At 37.5% G+C, this 19175-nt stretch overlaps 1 protein-coding gene across 5 annotated transcripts in view; it reads left to right on the top strand.

Annotated features, from left to right (window-relative positions):
- The window catches only part of Adgrb3 (adhesion G protein-coupled receptor B3), a 721645-nt gene that overhangs the window by 302065 nt on the left and 400405 nt on the right, over nt 1-19175 (top strand). For all 5 annotated transcript variants that reach the window (XM_057752036.1, XM_057752035.1, XM_057752037.1 and 2 more), the window contains 2 exons: nt 10759-10860; nt 11220-11326. In XM_057752036.1, the coding sequence (XP_057608019.1) occupies nt 10759-10860; nt 11220-11326 (209 nt within the window). The remainder of the gene's footprint in view (nt 1-10758; nt 10861-11219; nt 11327-19175) is intronic.

Below are 19175 nucleotides of genomic sequence, written 5' to 3'. Positions count from 1 at the left end.
GGTACATGTTCTTTCTTCACTATAGTTTTTATTACTATCCATCTGGACCCCCTTAATGTCGTTACCTCCTTTACTCTGAACATTGCTATGGAAGCCTCTTGTTAGTCAGTCTATTGGTGAGTCTTCTACTTTCCACCACCTTATGAATGCATCATTTTGATTGAAACCTTATAAAGTTAGACCATGCTCCCATTCTTATATCTTATTAATAGTCCATTTAATTATATTAACTTCAATTCCAAGACATTTCATGTGTACGGTGTCTTTTCATCTGGACATCTCATACACTGTGCTAGGCCTTGCTGAGCATAATAGATCGCTAGATTTATATTTTATACCCTTAATGCCATAATGAAAGTAATGGTTACATTTTTATGTTATCATCTAAATAAACTAGGTGATGGTATTATAAACTATGATATTAATACCTACTTTATAATTTTTAAGTCTTTTGGATTTTATTGTTATCTCTAAGACTAATTTGTTGCAGACCAGTTTTAAAACCAAATTTATAATTTTATTTTTCACTTACAGTTTGTAGAATTATCTATCTTCCTTTACAAATAGATAATCGATAGATATCAGATAGAATACATAAATTTCTATACTAAGCCCTTCAGTTTCTCCAAATTTCATCCACACTTGTTCTTTCTGGCCAGAGAATCTCAAAGAAACTCACAGTGACCTATCAGGCTGGCATTGGTCCAGTGAATCCAAATAATGTTCTTAAAGAACGGAATGCGCCTGTCATGAAGGAAGTGTGGCCAGTGGTCTAAATCTCAAGGAGTCTTGTCCCCTTACTCCACTGTGAGACCAAGCATTATTTTCCTACATGTACATTTGGCAACATAGTTATAACTAACTGTTCTTAAAATCATGTAATATGACAAACAAACCCAATATTCTTGGAAAAGCTTGTGTGTGCTCTCTTAGAACTTACAGAAAAGCTTAGAGCTATGCACAAACATATTAAAGTTTTCTCTCTGATTAAATTTGCTAAGGAATTAAAACTAAAGACCATTCATCTGGTAGACTGAAATACACAATTTGCTTTGGAACATGTAATAAAATACTGTCCAGACACTATCCTGTACTAGTACAATCCTGTACAGAGGCCAACTAGGCAATCTGTAACTGCAAGCAAGTGAAGAGCTGAGGGGTTCTTTACTTCAAGACTCAAAAGTAATTTTTTAAAGATAAAAAAATAATTCATTAGCAGAACAATAAAATTTTTGGAGACAAAGTTAATACCCCTAAGCGTGTTCTAGCTCCTTAACTGACCATAGGTCACTAGCTCTTCCCTGAGTAGCTTCAGGTTAGGTACTTTTTTTCACTTTTATTTCTTGTTTAAAATGAAGTTCTCTTCAAAATTAGCAAGAGATTTGATGAATTTAAGTACATAATTTACTTAGAAGAGGCAATCATGGAGATACGGACATAAAATTGAAGACAAATAAAGAGAATCTTCTAAAGAAGACAGTAATGACAACTGGGATGATGGTGTGTGCCGTTAACTGCACCATTTCATAGGTGAAGACAGAAAGACTGGATGTTCCAAGTTCATCTGGGTCACATACTCTGACCCTATTTGAAATGAGCAAACAAAATACCACATGGAACTTGATAAACTCCTTTCCTTCCAACCTGAGCAGAAGAATGAATCCTTCAGGGGAGTAAGTTCCATGTGTGCAATCCAAGCTGGAAGCCCTGTGAGCTCAGAGACTAGCCTTTTTTCACCTTCTCCTCCTTCAGCACAAGGAATTTACAGAGTAACAATGACTCATAGTTCCCCAGCAAGAAGAGTTTGAAACGTGGAGGTCACGAGTAGTGCGTGTGTTTTTCTTCTTTCTTCTGTATGCCAGCTTGGTAGTTTAGAATCAATTTCCCTTTAATGCTGAAATTCTAGCATATGAGGGGAAAACTAATTTTCTACATCAGATTGATTTAAGACCTGTATAATTTCTGCTATTTTTAAGAGAAGGTAAATCAGTTTGAATAGACAGATTAAGAGCTAATCACTAGGTAATTGCTACCTTGTTTTAAAGGAGTGTGGTAACTACATACCTGTACAGTTGTGTCTTACAAATGAATTTTTATCTTGGCAGTAAGCGTTCCAAGCAGTGGATCTGGCAACCGATGCACAGTTGGTATTGCAGTGTGTTGAGACATAAAAGTACAAGAGCGCTTCATACTGCTGGGGAAAAAAAAAAAACTTTTATTTTTATACTTAGGCCACTCTGGTAGTTTCTAATTTACAAGATGAACAGAGGTAGCATGAAACAGAAAGAAAAAACAAACAATCAAGCAAAAACAACAGAAAACAAAAAAACTATGAACCATCAATTCAGCATTCCCTCCTAGGCATGAGCATGGTTTCCAGGCACCAACTAAAATGTTAAATAATTATTTTGAGATTATAATATAGTTAGATCATTTTCTTCTCTCCTTTCCCTCCCTCCAAACCCTCCGATTTATGCCTCTTTACTTTCGTTCAAGTCCATTTTCTCATTTCATTAATTGCACACACACACACATACACACACACACACACACTTGTCAGTATGTATAACGTTACTTGTTTTAGTGTTTACTGGGCTGACTATTTGGTGTTATAGCTCTTCCCTGGCTAAGACTGTCTCTCCCACTCTCCCTATCCCTTAGTTGCCTGTAGTTCTTTGTATGGGAATGAGGACCTTTGAGGTTCCCCTTCTTTCTCCATCCACATTAACCTGTCTATCAGTGCTATCCTTTTTCAGCTCATGTTTATGCAGCCACTTTCCTGAGACTTCATAAATATACTATCTAATATTTCTAGAAAACACAATTTCACAGCAAACTTACTATTCCTCTGTTCTTATAATCTTTCTTCCCCCTCTTTCACCATGTTCCCTGAGGTGGGGACTTAGATTTGGGAGTTGTATTGTAGATGTGCCCGTGGAACTGGGCTCAATAATCCTGCACTCTGTTTGGCTATGGTTTTGTGTAATAGTCTCTTTCTGTTGCAGCTCCTTTTGGATAACACTTGCACATGCTCAGGTATCTCAAGTACAATTGCTGTCATCCTCTCCTCCCCAGGGCATTTTCTGTCACATACTGGAGCTCAGGATGTAGCACCGTGGACAGTTTTCTTTGAAATCTGTCTTCATTTTGTAATTCTGAAGCATCCTTGACTTTTCCATCCTTTCAGCCATGGGACTGAGCAGCCTCCTTCCTAAGTATATTTGGAACACATCCACTTCCTATTACCACCGCTGTGATTCTTGTTTTCAACCTCAGTTGCATGAAGGAGATCACCCCAGGCCTTTTGGAGTAACTTCCTTTACTCTGTTCTCCAAACTTCAAGTATAACACTTAAAATATAATAAATTCCCCATGTTTAAAATAAATCCATCAAGACAGGTATATGAATCACTGTTCCATGATGACCTCATCCTTTATGTGCCCTCCTCCTGCACTCAGTGACCTCTACTCATACCTAACTTTTGACTCTGTCTACTCAGACACTGCCTTTGGGTGCCCTAGTTAGCTTTAACTCTGAACTTGACAAGAGGCAGGAATCCCAAGTGAGGGATTACCCAGATCAGATTGGCTTGTGTGCGTGACTGCAAAGGATTTTTCTGATTGTAAATTGAAACAGGACAGATCAGCCCACTGAGGACAGCACCATTGCTGCAGAGCCAGCCAGAAAGCAGCGTTAGTACATGATTATGTCTTGGAATTCTAGCTTGAGTTCCTACTCTGACTTCTCTCAGTGATGGGCTATGACCTGGAAGCATAAACCAAATAAATCCTTTCCTTCCGTAAGCTACTTTCTGTCAAGATATTTTATCCGGACTATAGAAAGGGCACTAGAATGCTGTCATATCCTCTTCCTGGGTCTTCCAGTTAGTGGTTTGTTTGCTGAATGAATGAATTCCAGAAGTACCACTAAGGTGGGAAAATGATTTGATATTACAGTGTCTATGGCTCTTTAGATTTTGGTATGAGCACAGATAGATATATTTCTTTTTTTTTTTTAATTTCTTTTTTTTTTTTACTTATTTATTTATTTTTATTCTTTTTTAATTAAAATTTCCACCTGCGATATATTTCTTAATGAATTAAAATATAATCATCAAAGAATACCAAGTCATCTTTGATGAAAAATCAGTAGTTTTGATATTATTAATAAACCTGGAAATGCTGGACTCTGCCTTATTACTTTTATATCTATGGTGGACTGGGTATCTGTCTCAGTAAAAACAATTGATCAAAGACTTCACCAATTCACAGTGCAACACAGCAGAACATCAGTGGGAGCAGGGGCTGTCCCTGGTGCTTTGATTGGTTCTTGGGCACTTACTGATGGGCACTTTACATGCTGATTGCCTTGCCCAGCCTGAAAACAGGGGGAGGTGTATGGCAGCTTGATGTGCCATGCTTTGCTGAGGCCTGCCCCTTTCGGAACAAATATGGAGGGGAGATGGATTGAGGGGGGTTGGAGAGGACGTAGAAAGAGGGAGTGGAAGGAGAGAAGGGAGGAGAGGCTGTGGTTGGGATGTTAAAACAAAACAGAACAGAACAGAAACCCTGTTGACCTCCCTTGGCTTAAAAACTGCTATTATTTTTTATTTGTTTGTTTTATCGGGGTATAGATTATTGCTAGGCAAGTCAGTAAATTGAGTATTGTGGGTTCACCAAGAAATAGTATGCAAGTGACGATCTTTATCCTACTTAGGATATGCGCAAGTCACAGCAGGATGTCCTATCCAGGAGTCCCAGGCTCTCAGTCAACTGTAGACCTTAAGTCAATCAATACCTGGCACCTTGGAAACATTTAGACTACAATTAAATGTAATAGAGTAGCTAGCCTCTCTTTCTGTTCCTAAGTGGAATGAATATGGTCATACCATGTTCCACATCTAAATACACACATGCACAGTGCACCCATACACGTGCACACATATATACACAAGCATATTTATATTTTCATGAGTCACCATCAATATCTGTAATCTTAGAAACTCACACTATAGAAAAATAGATCTAGCCAGAACGGACAAAAGAGTGAGTTAGAAAAAAATTAGCATAATAGGATGATTGACAAATGCTTTGGGAGATGGAAAAGCAGAGGTAGGGATGGGTATTTGAAAGAGTCATTCAGATGGTGAGATTTGAGTTAGGATTAGTGGTGGTGATATGAGCCTTGCAGGGTCCGAGGACAAGGAGGAGGGATAGGTAGGGTAGGAGCAATATTGGATAAACCGAGACATGAGAGCCTGACTGGAGTACTGGACAAGATCATGGTCAGGAGGCCAATAGTGAGAATGGAGAGTGTTGAAGTTAATCCTTGAAGCAAGGATTTTATCACAGCCCACTTTAAACAGTAAATATTATATTCTCTTGAAAATGAGATATTCTGTTTTCATCTAAACAGTGTGTCTTTTAAAAAAATATTAAGTAGTGACACCTATTTCCCAGCTGATCGTTGCTATGGCTACCCACCTTGATTTTGAACATTAGTTTCTGATACAGACCTGAAAGTAAAACAATTGTCCCTCTTAGCCCACCATTGCCATCTAGTGGTTAGTATACGCAATGAGCACACATTCTGACCACACTGGACTGCAGAGAAGGGCAGGGAAGGAATGTGTCTTTCCTATAATATTACTAAACGAAAAGGCTTTCTGAGACCATTACAAGGACACGAAGTCTCTCACTGTAAAAAAATTCTCTTTTATTGCTTTATATACAGTCAAAATCAGAAAATAGTAGACGGTATAGCAATAGATTTTAGGAAATTTATTTCCAAGGTCCTCAGTGCAGCTGAAGAAAATTTGAAATGGAAAGCACTGAAAATAAGAGACATATGATGTCAAAAGTAAAACCTAAAAACTGAAAACATAATGGAAAAGAACTTGGATGTGTAAATGGAACAAAACATATTCAAATGTAATAGTCATGTTAGATAAACTATAGTCAGAACCTTTAAAAATACACTAGTTATATATAGTATTTAATTATGTAATATACTCAAATCTTGTAGACTTTAACAGTTATTCTAACTTTCCATGTGAATGTATTCTATAATTATTGGTGATTGTATTTATATAAATAAAATAATTATCTATTAACAATATTGTCCAAAAATGGTATCTATCTAAATCTGGACTAACAACATTAAATGAAACTTAAAACCCAGTCCTCAGATCCACCAACCATATTTCTGGTACTCTATAGTCAAATTTGGTTAGTGACCACTGCACAACACAGTGAAAATGAGGGGCATGTCTATCATCACATAAATTTCTAGGTGGATATTTTTGCTCAATAAAAATGATTTAACAGATATAGTTTGGGTACCAACTGTATGCTAAGCACCTGTGCTGTTCATTATAACAGACAAAAGAAATAAACGAAGCAATTTTAGCATCCTAAAATGTACTGTCGTGGAGGTGGTACATGCACCGCTAACTGCCTTCAGTCCACTGTGAGAGATGCTAAATTGATATAGCCAGTGGCCAAGGCATTGAGAGGGGCTTTGTGGAAAAATGAACACTTAACCACAAAGGAAATATGTTTTATTTTAAGTGCAACACTTGTACTTTTAAGAAAAGATTAAAGGAAAGTTAGACTAAAGCCAAGAGACCCGGAGCAGTCCTCATGATGCCAAGGAGGTGGAGTGGAAAAGTCACAAGAAGTGGCTGTAGGAGTCAGAGGGATTTCAAGCATACTGAGAATGTGGAGCAGGATGGAAGAGGGGAGGAAGCTTTAGAAAGATAATACCAAAGTCAGATTTTAATAACGATGCCTAGTGTTCTACACCCCTAGCTCCATCCTCTGCGGGAGAATACTGAGGGACAGATGATGCCAACAGGTCGCCTTTGAGATACCCAAGCACATCTAGTTGCGATCACAGCTCAGGTGGTATATTTAAACCAAGCTCAGGAAAGGAACCTGAGCTAGAGAAAAGATCCATATGACTTTTTTTCCTTTTATATGCTACCTATATTAACCTTAGATTCAAAATTGCCTATGCTCATCCATCAAAAAAGGAAAGTGAGATTTACATTTACCAAAGAGATTATTTGAAGTAAGATATATAGAGAATCGAGAAGGATGAGTGGGGGATATTTGGATATGAACATTAATTCTCTGAGGCTAATGCACTGGAAAGTAAATTAGAGCCATTATAGATTAAAGTTGCCCTGGGCATCCTTTCATCATAGTGAGTACTCTTACCTTGGTCCTGTCAAGCCCGCAGAGCCATGGAAGAGTTTCAAGCAGTGAGCTGGCATCTCTAGGCATAGTTCCTCAGCCCAGACAGCAGGAATCCTCCTTGAACTCTATGTCCTCTTTCTTGTGCAAATCATTTAGTTACCTCCTGAGTTTGCTTTGTGGCTCCAATTGTTTCGTTCTGCAGTCCAGCCATCGTTTCCTACAGTCATCATAACACTATTGCTTTAGCTTCCCGGAAGGTCTTTCCATCTAGTCAACATGAAAGCTAATTAATCTTAAGGTGAAAAACTTAATCGTATCATCCTCTGCCTGAATACTTGCACCCCCATAATCTATGGTGTTGCCCTGTCCTCTGCCTGAATACTTGCGCCCCCATAACCTACAGTGTTGCTCTGGCCTCTCACACTGTTGCCCAGTTTTGTCCATCCTGTCATCCTTCATGTCCCATTGGCATTAATGGCGTTTGCATGCATGGCTTCCCCTGCCTGGAGTAGTCACAGTGGCCATCTCGATCAAATGTGACTTCTTTTAGATCCTTCAGATTTTAGATTGAAATGGGATCTTCTATTTACTGTATGAAATGTTTTTCCTAATTTGTAGTTCATCTTTCCTCAGCTTTCTCCCCTGCACTAAAGAACCATAAAGCTGTCTGCCCTCCTTCTGCACTATTTGTTCTCTTTAGCACAGGCTAGGCGGAAATCAATGAACTGTGACAGAATAAGTCCTTCTATAAGTGGCCACAGTAGAGAGGAGGATTAAAGCTGGGATGTGCAGATGTTTAACCTAATGTTTTCAGTTATGGGGGAAAGTATGATATGTCGTTAGCAGAGTTCAGAAGAATGAAATAGTGACAAGGGTGAGGGTGAGTCTTGAGTATCAGCAAATTGGTTTTGTTGTTGTTGTTGTTGTTTGTTTGTTTATTTTACTTTTGATAAGCAAATAAAAAGCAGACTCAGTGCTTTGATCTGCCATCAGGAGGGGCTGGAACTGGGTGTGCTGGCACATGTCTTTAATAACAACATTTAAGAAAGCAGAGACACACAGATCTTTGTAAGTTCAAAGTGGTCTATTTTTCCTTCCTGGTAGGGTGACCTCCTCTTAGGAGACAAAAAGTTGGGTCTCTGTGGCCAGCCAGCGTGTGGGAGATTTGTGGAGGCAGCAGGAGACAGATGCATGTGATTTTCATGAGTGGGGTGGGGGCCTACACGAGGCAGACATTAAAGTCTCACGGCTTGCTTCTGGGGGTGAGGGGCTATGGCTATTTACCGGTTCTGGCTGCAGAAAGTGATATCCCAGCTGTTAGTTGAGCTCCGTGGGGAAGGAAAAGTGCAGAAAGGTTCTCCCACCTTACTTAACTTTGACATTTTTGGGGTGAGTTATTTTGTTTCTTTGTATGTATGATACACATTCATTCTATGTGTCCCTCCCATTCCCACAGCCGATTTAAGGATAAAAACCCATCTTTGAGTCCCAGGAAAGAACCCTGATTCTGTGTAACATGTCCCTGTGTAACAGGTGGTGTTTTTAAGGGGTCAGAAAGACATGGCTTTAATCCTGATGGGGTGAGGTCAGGATACCCTGGCTAGATGACTCTTTTTCCATTTAGTGACCCCATCTACATTTATTTTCTCATCTAGAGTTAACATGCAATAAATGGAATGTTTGAATTCTGAGAAAAACAGGTTTACTTGCCTCTTTATTTTCCCATGTGGTATATTAGAATGGTGTGCAACTCTAATTCATAGTTGAGGAAATAAAATGGATCCAGGGATGTGAGATTCTATATAAGGCTTATGACTGCTAAAAGGCTACAATTTTACTAATTTTGAAATTATCTAAAGAGAGCTTTGCACATAACATTGATGATCACGCAGAGAGCGTTCAGAAGATGGATCCAGGAAAACATCACAAGTAATTGGTGGATGCCAGAGAAAAAATAGCTGAGATTCTGGAGAAAGTAATTCCCCAGAAAAGGAATAAATCCAAGTCTTTAGAACTGCGGGAAGGTTCAGTGAGTTCAGATTGAGATAAGCCTGGTAGCACAACATTGATGAGATGAAGAAGATGACATCCAGACATAGGTTAAAGAAAGAAAAATCAGCCACCATATCTTCCATGGTGCAAAGACCTCATAGAATGAAAACAATAGCGTTGTGCTTCGGTGAGAATCTCGAAAAATGCTTACACAATATCTCAGAGGCAGAAGAATATCATGAATAACAAAGAAGGTATTCGGAAAGCCCAAGGAAACTGGGGATGTGTTAGGACTCTAGGATCCAAACTTTACTGAATCCTCCACCTTGTCTACTACCATAGGAGGACCTCTTCTTTGAAACGGCGGTGCCTCTTCTGTAAAGGAGATAGAAGAGAGGTGATCTGTGCTGATAGGTGCAGTTCTGAAACATCACTCTTTGAAAAGAAAATACAGCCTAAGGAGCTAATGTGTGCAACTATATTCTTCATCAACTAAATACAGAAATGTGAAATAGGTTCATGAATTCTGAAATAGAAAGTAACGATGTTTGATGAATCTCACTATTTCATGATTCATAATACAGACCTAGCAGGTTGTACTTATGTATTTATATATACATATATGCATGTAACAACAATTAATGGAAAGAGACAAATTTAAAAAAGAAAACAAGGAGAGGTATGAGATAGGAGGGTTGGATGGAGAAAAGGGATAGACGAAAAGATGTAACTATATTATAATCTCAAAAGATAAAAGAAGTAGTTGAAATAATAATTCATTTGTGGATATATTATTTTTATTTTTCTGTCCCTTTTTCTTTTTTCTTTCTTTTTTGCTTTTTTTTTTCTGAGACAGGGTTTCTCTGAGTAATAGTCCTAGCTGTCCTGGAACTAGATTTGTAGACCAGGCTGGCCTCAAACTCATAGAGATGCACCTGCCCCTGCCTCCTGAGTCCTGGACTTAAAGGTGTGCAGGCACCCTTGCCTGTTTCTTTGCTTTATAAATAAATTGAGATTAAAAAAGCAGTAAGGCATAAAGATCAAATCAACATGCTTACATAAAATAAACTATGACTACCATGGCTATTCCTGTATGAAGAAATAAAATATATCTTGGGCTGTGGATATAGCTCAGTGGTAGAACAGTTGCCTAGTATTGCTAGACATATGTGTGTGTGTGCTTGCGTGCACATGCACGTGCATATTTCTCAGACCATTAACAATGTCAAAACAACTGGTTTATTGGAAAATTAACATCTGTAGTTTCAATGAAGTTTGTAAAATTTTTTTACTAACATTCTTAAATGTGTCCATTTATTTGAAAACCTCATTGACTCTTCAATTAAAACATGTACGTGAGAAGCTATAAAGAACCCATGAGGGTTTAGAGACTGTTAAATGAGACCTGGTGGTTTCTTTATAAGCACATCTCTAACATGTCAGTAAATTCTATTATTTACAGACAGGAAAGAACTCTGCATTTAGATGCGTTTGATGAATGCTTTGTGCCAACATTTGAGAGCATAAACTCTGCTGACATTCATAAGTCTGTGTCTTCAATTGCAGCACCTTATGAAATATGCCCAGAGGATTATCTGATATCGATGGTGTGGAAAAGGACTCCTGCAGGAGACCTGGCATTCAATCAATGTCCACTGAATGCCACAGGTACAGTAAGAGGATCCATCCAACCCCAATAATGTTTATAGCCCTGAACTGCATGCTATGTTTGCTTAGGAAGTTGTGTCTCTGTCCTTGCTCTATAAGTAAGTCTGATCAATAAGCAGTTGATGGAACGATTTTAGTAAAATGCTTTGTAAATGGAGTCGAAGAAGATATTTCAAAAATGCTGATGCGTTGCTTCCTCACTATGACTCATGAATTACAAAAATATTCAAAAGAATTTCACATGCATGTTTTCTAAAGCAAGAAAGAAAATGCATAAACCCAGCTTGTAGTCTGCCTCCCAATGCTATGCCTTCCAGTATCCTGCGATAAAGCTTTTCTCTGTTCTTTGTGACACGCAGGCACCACTAGCAGACGCTGCTCTCTCAGTCTTCATGGAGTGGCCTTCTGGGAACAGCCGAGCTTTGCAAGATGCATATCCAATGAGTACAGACACTTGCAGCATTCAGTAGGTGCAAAGCCAGCTTTAGTACTTGCTCTGTTTATTTTTTCCTAATGATCAGAATGTGAGAATTTAACCTTCTGTTGTATAATCAAATCAGTAAAAAAAAAAAATCTCTGAAGAAATGCCCCAAGGAAAAAGGGATGTGATAGTAAGCTGATTTCTGTGACTCTGAGCTAAATTGTTTTGTTCCTTGAGCTTGGGTTTTTATAGATCCTGGCAATTTAAGTGAAAATAATCCTTGTCTGAGGGGAGAAAGACGGGAGCAAAATCGTTCTCAGTTTCACATGTAAAATTTCAACTGTGTATCAGGATGGATTCAAGTCTTCATTAAAGACTGCACTATTATTTTACAGCCTGTACATCTGTTAATTAAATGTCTTTTACTTTTCAGTAATTGGAGAAGGACAAGGCTGTGTTACTTAGATATCAAATTTCTCATGCAGTTTAAAATATAGAGAACATGATGGTTTGTTGCACCACAGAAACTTAATTAATCACAAAAGATTATATGGCAAAATTTTCCAAAAATGGCCCTTTCCCCCAGATACCATTGAATTAGTAACAGAATGTAATATTCAAAATAGTATTCATGTTCCTGTATTTTAAATTCCAGAATCTTATGAAATATGCCCAGAGGATTTTCTGATGGTGATGGTGCAGAATATTTTTGAGCACAGATAAATTTTGCTTGGTTTTGCTCAAGTGCAAGTCATTGCTGTATTCAGAGGCTGCTATCATTTCAGCCTGGCAGACATGAAGTCCTCCACACACAGGCAAGGTGAACACTGTGGAAAATAGAAAGGAAAAAAATAACCAGGAAGCCAACACAGTGATGTTAAGAGCCCCCATGCTCTCCTGGGCTTATGTTTGCTTTTTCATGTTCTCGCTGTCAATCAAAAACCAGATAGTGAAAATTTTCTTGTGTATGAAAATAATAGCTTAGGCAATAACTGCACCAAAAAGTAGAACTGGTACTTATTCAGTTACCAGAAAAACAAAAGACTCATTTTAGAAAATCTAAAACCAAATGCAGTAATATATCAAATTGGTACTTATCATTAATGTAATTGATAATCATTTCAACACATATAGTCTTATTTCTTTCATTGTGTATACAAATGTATGTTTATATGTATACACAAATGAATTATTGGCTATATGGGGCCTTATTTTATTATAAATATACATTCACATGTTACATAAATATGTACTAGAAAAATACAATTTTTTATACTATCTACATAACCAGATAAATGTCAATTCTGTTGCTGATTTGTTATATAAAGGTATTAGATAGCATTTAGTGTAGAAATTTTTAAATGTAGATTGTGTGTATGTATATATAAAGCATACATATATGTATGTACATATACAGATATGCATTTATAAATAATATAAATATATTATATATACCTTAATTTTTCACATAAAATATAAAAGATAATATGTAAACTATCTTCTAATAAGATCTATCACTGATTCAGATCGTTGATTTCAGAATTATAAACTGATGACTTAGTAAAAGCAGTGTGAGCGAGAAAGATGCCCTGCAACAGAGCTCAGGTGGAGGGGTTTTTTATTGAGGGAAAGTGAAGGGGAAAAGGGAGAAGGGGAGAAAGAGAGCTGTGGGAAGTATACAGGACCCTTTTATAGCAGAATGTAGTGAATGTGCACAGGATGTGCTCTTCATGGCTGGAGCTGAGGATGTAAACCCCAAGATCAGGCCAGTACAGATGCCTGAATACTAACATTAATAACATAATTATGTGATTTTTTGCCCCTAGTTTTAGATAGCCTACTTTAATTGAATTGGTGTTTTTATTTCTTTTCATTTGTGTATCTTGGTTTTTATTTTGTTTTGTTTGGTTTGGTAATATTGAGGATTGTTCTCTGGGCATCCTATATTTTAGGCAAATGTTTACCAAATATATCACCAACTTCTTTTCCTTTTCAACGCAAATATGTCTGTATACAATTTATACAATTCTTCTTGTTGTAGTGAATAAAACAGTTGCAAGGATTAAATAAATAATAAGCCAATCCTTGAGAGTTAGTTAAGAATAATTATCACCTTTTCATAGAAAGTTTTGCTCTCCGTATTTAACTTCTGTGTTGAACAAAGAATGAGTTTATGTTCTTGAATACAGTTTGTCTCATAATGGAGGTAGATGCACTCTATGAAATAGAAGAAATAAAATTTCAAATTGTGAATCCTGTAAGAAATGCACATTTAAAAAGTTAATATCAATTGTTGGGAATATGCCCTTGATAAGAGAACATCAACTGTGGGTACTCCCTTCTTATTTAATACGGGAAGTGAAGATCTTCAAGATGCAATCTACTTATGTGAGGTGAAGAATGAGTTACATCCCAGGTACAATTGTTCCAAGGTCCATTCTCTTTTCCTAAAGCCACATGAGTTACTGAGCTTTTGACGAGCAACCCTCTAATCCAGGCTACAGTGTTGTATGCAGCATGTTCTCAACACAGTCGTATGATCACATTCGAGTCTTAGCCTGTTTTTTACTGACTAGAAGAAGCATCATTTTAGTATTTTTGGGTGTATGGGAAGGAAGAATCGATGAAATACTTTATATTTCCTATTTGCAAGTTATTATGAAGTCACACAAGTATAGTGAATTAATATCTTTGTTGAAAGAAAATTCAAACTGAGTTTAAAAATCACCCCTCCCAATTTTTTTTTTTTAAATACACACATTGCTAACAAGCAGCACCAATAGAGAAATGGCAGCTATGAGTTGATAAGGAAGGAAACTGTGAGAGGAGGGGTAAGATAAATATCACAAGTATTTGACCCATAAATTATGATTAACTACATATATATGAGAACACACATAGGTATAAATGCATAAATATAAAATCTATACATATGAAAATACACAGACTTGGATCTGGAGAGATGGCTCAGAGGTTAAGAGCACTGAGTGCTCTTCCAGAGGTCCTCAGTTCAATTCCCAGCAACCACATGGTGGCTCACAACCATCTGTAATGAGATCTGGTCCTGGTGCCCTCTTCTGGCCTGCAGGCATACATATAGACAAAATACTGTATACATAATAAATAAATCTTTTTTTAAAAAAATACACAGACTTAAGATGCATACGTACACACATCATGCTTACTTATGTATGATGACTTTCACATTCATGTGATCGATCTGTGTTTTATTTTATTTATTTATTTATTTATTTATTTATTTATTTATTTATTTATTTTTGATTTTTGAGACAGGGTTTCTCATAGCTTTTGGTTCCTGTCCTGGAACTAGCTCATGTAGACCAGGCTGGCCTCTAACTCACAGAGATCCGCCTGCCTCTGCCTCCCAAGTGCTGGGATTAAAGGCTCACGCCACCACTACCCAGCTTGATATGTGTTTTAAATGACATTTGTCTACAGTCATCTGCCTCATGCAGAATCTACTAAGGTTGCTGGAGATAGAAGATAAAACAAGTTCTCTAAAGAATCACTCCTTTTGTGTCCCTAAGTCCAACTTTGAGAACCAAAGTGCTTATGATACAAAACAATTGAGATTCTCACAAATCATAATTGCTTTAAAGATGGCATTCTTTCCTCTGGAAAAGTTTATCACTTTGACATTTATTCTTTGATTATTTTTCATGCTGTTATATTCATAAAGCTAATTAAACTGTAATCATTTATTTATAATATACTGTGGGATTATTTAAATTAGGCTGGTAGTCTCTAACCTTTTAATGAATACATTACAATATATGTTGCAAACACATGTAGATAATGTATGCATATAATGGCTTCATAAATAAGCAAGCAAAGGCTAATTTTGAAAAGAAATTTTATTATCTATAAATAATACTGAGTATGTCCCAATTATATCAATATATATCAATTATATATGTTATTACAGATGAAATTAAGTCATAAGTCAGTTTAAAATATAAAATTGTTGATCAATCATTCTGCACAATTAGTTTGAGTTATTAGAAGGTAAATGCCATGTTATTTTAGTTTCCTTTCCCTAATGTGGAGCACAATGCTGAGAACAGATAATATAAATAGTGCAAGAATGTTTAGTTTCTTATTTACAGCAATCTATCGGCAGTCAAAAAGTTCAGATCCAACAATTTCATTTGTGATTTTTAATCTTTTGAAAACAATGCATATTACTGTACAGATGCAGTTTTTCTAGTCTAATAATTTGTAGAAATATGGAGTAATTGTAGAAAAATCATCACATTATGGACTTCTTTAGTCAATATAGAACAACTCCTGTGAAGTTTGCTTGTACACCCTATGAAATACAAAGTTAGACCCAATCATCAAAATGCTATTCTTTTCTTTTTTTTTTTTTGAAAAAAAAAAAATTTCTGCCGCCTCCCAGCCTCCCATTTCCCTCCTCCTCCTCTCCCCTCCCCCCACTCCTCTACCCCTCCCTCTCCAGTCCGAAGAGCAATCAGGGTTCCCAGCCCTGTGGAAAGTCCAAGGTCCTCCCCCCTCCATCCAGGTCTAGGAAGGTGAGCATCCAAACTGGCTAGGCTCCCACAAAGCCAGAACATGAAGTAGGATCAAAACCCAGTGCCATTGTCCTTGGCTTCTCATCAGCCCTCATTGTGCGCCATGTTCAGAGAGTCCTGTTTTATCCCATGCTTTTTCAGTTACAGTCCAGCTGGCCTTGGTGAGCTCCCAATAGATCAGCTCCACTGTCTCAGTGGGTGGGTGCACCCCTCGCGGTCCTGACTTCCTTGCTCATCTTCTCCCTCCTTCTGCTCCTCATTGGGACCTTGGGAGCTCGGAGCTCGTTCCGGTGCTCCAATGTGGCACTCTGTCTCTATCTCCATCCATCGCCAGATGAAGGTTTACTGTTTTCTTAAACTTCATAAACACACATACATACTCTGCTCTTTCTTTTTCAATCTCCCTTCCTTACAATGCACATACATACACACACGTATGTACATACAGAGAGAGACAGACAGACACACATACAAACACACACACACCTGAAGAAACAGGCATTACAGATATGTCAGAAAAAAAAATGTTGCTGCAAAAAAGCATATCTTAAAGCAAAGGGAATGGAAACAAGCTTACCAAGGATTTTAACACACTTACCAGAGGTTTTTCCTAAATTCATCAGGCGGATAAGTCACTCCCTTTTCTGTATAGAGAGTGAATGATGGCACGGAAGACTGGAAATGGCTAACAATATTATCCTGGTGAAAGACCCTCTATACAGAAATCAAAGTTATAGGTAAAAATTTTCTCTTGTAGAAGTCTGATCCTGAATTCTTTGGTCCTATTCCTTTACAATGTCCTTATACAAGCACACCAACTTTGAAGGAATGCTTTATCTGGTCGTTGAAAGTTTGACATCCTGGCAAGAGATGTCAAAGAGTTTGAGTCTTGATGTAAGGATGTTTAAAGAGAGCTATAGAGCTAGAGATGAAAAGAGACAGAGAAACTAAGAGATGGGGCAAGGATATACAGAGAAAGAAATTGAGATAGGTTTTGTTATTTTGTCCTCATGTTCTCTATCTACAGCTGAATTTTTCTCCTTTGTCACAGCACGAGCATGCACACACACACACACACACACACTCGCGCGCACGCATGCACCACAAATTTGGAACCACTTCATTTAACAAATTTTCAGCACATCATCTAAGAGAATCTTAGTCTATGTTATTATTAGATCTTGATTAAGGGAAAGGAATTAATATCCCCATTAACTTATTGTGAATCAGAATTTAGTAAGGCACATATATGCAAAATTATTGTTTCTATAATAAACATGAAGAAGCCAGGACCAAGGGTCAACTGGTACAGAAACTAGCACAAGTTTTCAATTTTCAAATATTAACTGGGTACTGTAGCATAAGAAACAAGAGCTACCCATTCTATTATTTATAAATATGTGTTATACAGAAGCTAGAACATAGCAACTAGCAGAGAAAGCGGAGAGGGGACATCAGTAGTTTTGATCATGGCTGAGCATCACATTTGCATTGAATCAATAAGAGATCACTCAAAAGCCCATTAAATTGGATTGATATTAGTACATACTATACATTCTGCTATTGTGAACTATTACCAATACTAATTAACACATTGGTTGACATCCATACCCTTGAAGTTCTAGTTTCTTTGCCCTCTTTTGTAGAAATGTGGACACTTGTGTTCTAACTACTTAAGAGCAAGCATTTGACTGCCTTTTCAGTAATGTTGCCAAATTCTAAGAATTTCCCAAAGTCGTAACTTACAGGACTCAAATAATTATTTCAGTATTCAGCAATGCCAAAGAAAGCTAAAGAGCATAATTTCTTTTAAGATGGCCCGAAGCCTATTTATTTTACAAGAATTCATATAGTAAAGTTTTGGGATTTAAGTTAAAGTATTTAAGTCTTGGAACTGTTAATAATTCATATGTCAAATTCTATAACATTTTCATAATCTCCTAATAAGTTTTTCATTATTTGATTTTTTACTGTTCCAAATGAATATAGAATAATTAAGCTGTCAAGATTTTTTTCCATACTGACAAAATAGTAAATATGATAGACTTTATGTGTGTCTTAGTAAGTGTTCTATTGCTGTGAAAAGACACTACAACCATGGCAACATTTGGGGGGGGTATTCTATTTTTTATTAATTAATTAATTTAAAAAATCTTTTCAATTTTGTATGTCAATTCTAGTTCCTACTCCCTCCCCTCATCCTGCTCCCCCCACCTTACCCCTCACCCCACCTCCATCCACTCATCGGAGAGGATAAGATTTCCATGGGGAGTCAACAAAGTCTAGCACATCACCCTAAGGCAAGACCGAGGCCCTTCTGCCTATATTTAATCTGAGCAAGGAATTCCACCAAAGAGAATGGGTTCCAAAAATCCAATTCAAGCAGTAGGGATAAATCCTATTTCCACTGCCAGTGACCCCACAGAGTACCCCAACCATATAACTGCCATACACATTCAGAGGTCCTAGTTTGGTCCTTTGCAGGTTACCCTGCTGTCGGTCTGGAATCAGTGAGCTCCGACTAGCTCAGGTCAGCTGTTTCTGTAGGTATCAACATCATGGTCTTAACCATTTTGCTCATATATATTGCTCCTTCCTCTCTTCGACTGGACTCTGGGAGCCCAGCCCAGTGCTTCACTATGAATATCTGCTTCTATCAGTTACTGGATGAAGGATCTATGATGACAATTAAGGTAGTCATCAATCTGATTACAGGGCAAGACTAGTTTAGACACCCACTCCACTATTGCTTAGGGTGTTATCTGGGGTCATGCTTGAGGATCCCTGGGTTTTTCCCTAGTGCTGTTTCTCAATGGTCACATCTCGACCATCCCATTCCTTCAAGTTCTCCTCCCCATTCCCTTTCTTCCCTCCTCTTACCCTTCTGCCCTCCCTTTTCCCTGCCCCCATGCTCCCAATATTCTCAGGAGATCTTGTCTGTTTTCCCTTCCCAAGGGGATCCATGTATGTCTCTCTTAGGGTTTTTCATGTTACCTAGCTTTTCTGGGGTCATGGGCTATAGACTGATTATGCTTTGATTTTTTTCTAATATCCACTTATAAGTAAATACATATAGTGTTTGTCTTTCTGAGTCTGGGTTACTTCACTCAGGATTTTTTTTTTCTAATTCCATCCATTTGCCTGCAAATTTCAAGATGTCATTTTTTCACCACTGAATAACTCCATTGTGTAAATGTAACACATTTTCTTTATCCATTCTTTGGTTGAAGGGCATCTAGGTTTTTGCAGGTTTTGGATATTACAAATAATGCTGTTATGAACACAGTTGAGCAAATATCCTTGCAGTTTGAGTGTGCATCCTTTGGGTATATGCTCAATAG

This window comes from Chionomys nivalis, chromosome 19 (assembly GCF_950005125.1).
Source record: "Chionomys nivalis chromosome 19, mChiNiv1.1, whole genome shotgun sequence".
Lineage (NCBI taxonomy): Eukaryota > Metazoa > Chordata > Mammalia > Rodentia > Cricetidae > Chionomys > Chionomys nivalis.
The sequence above is the reverse complement of the archived record's forward strand: the minus strand, read 5'-3'. Positions and strand labels throughout refer to the sequence as shown.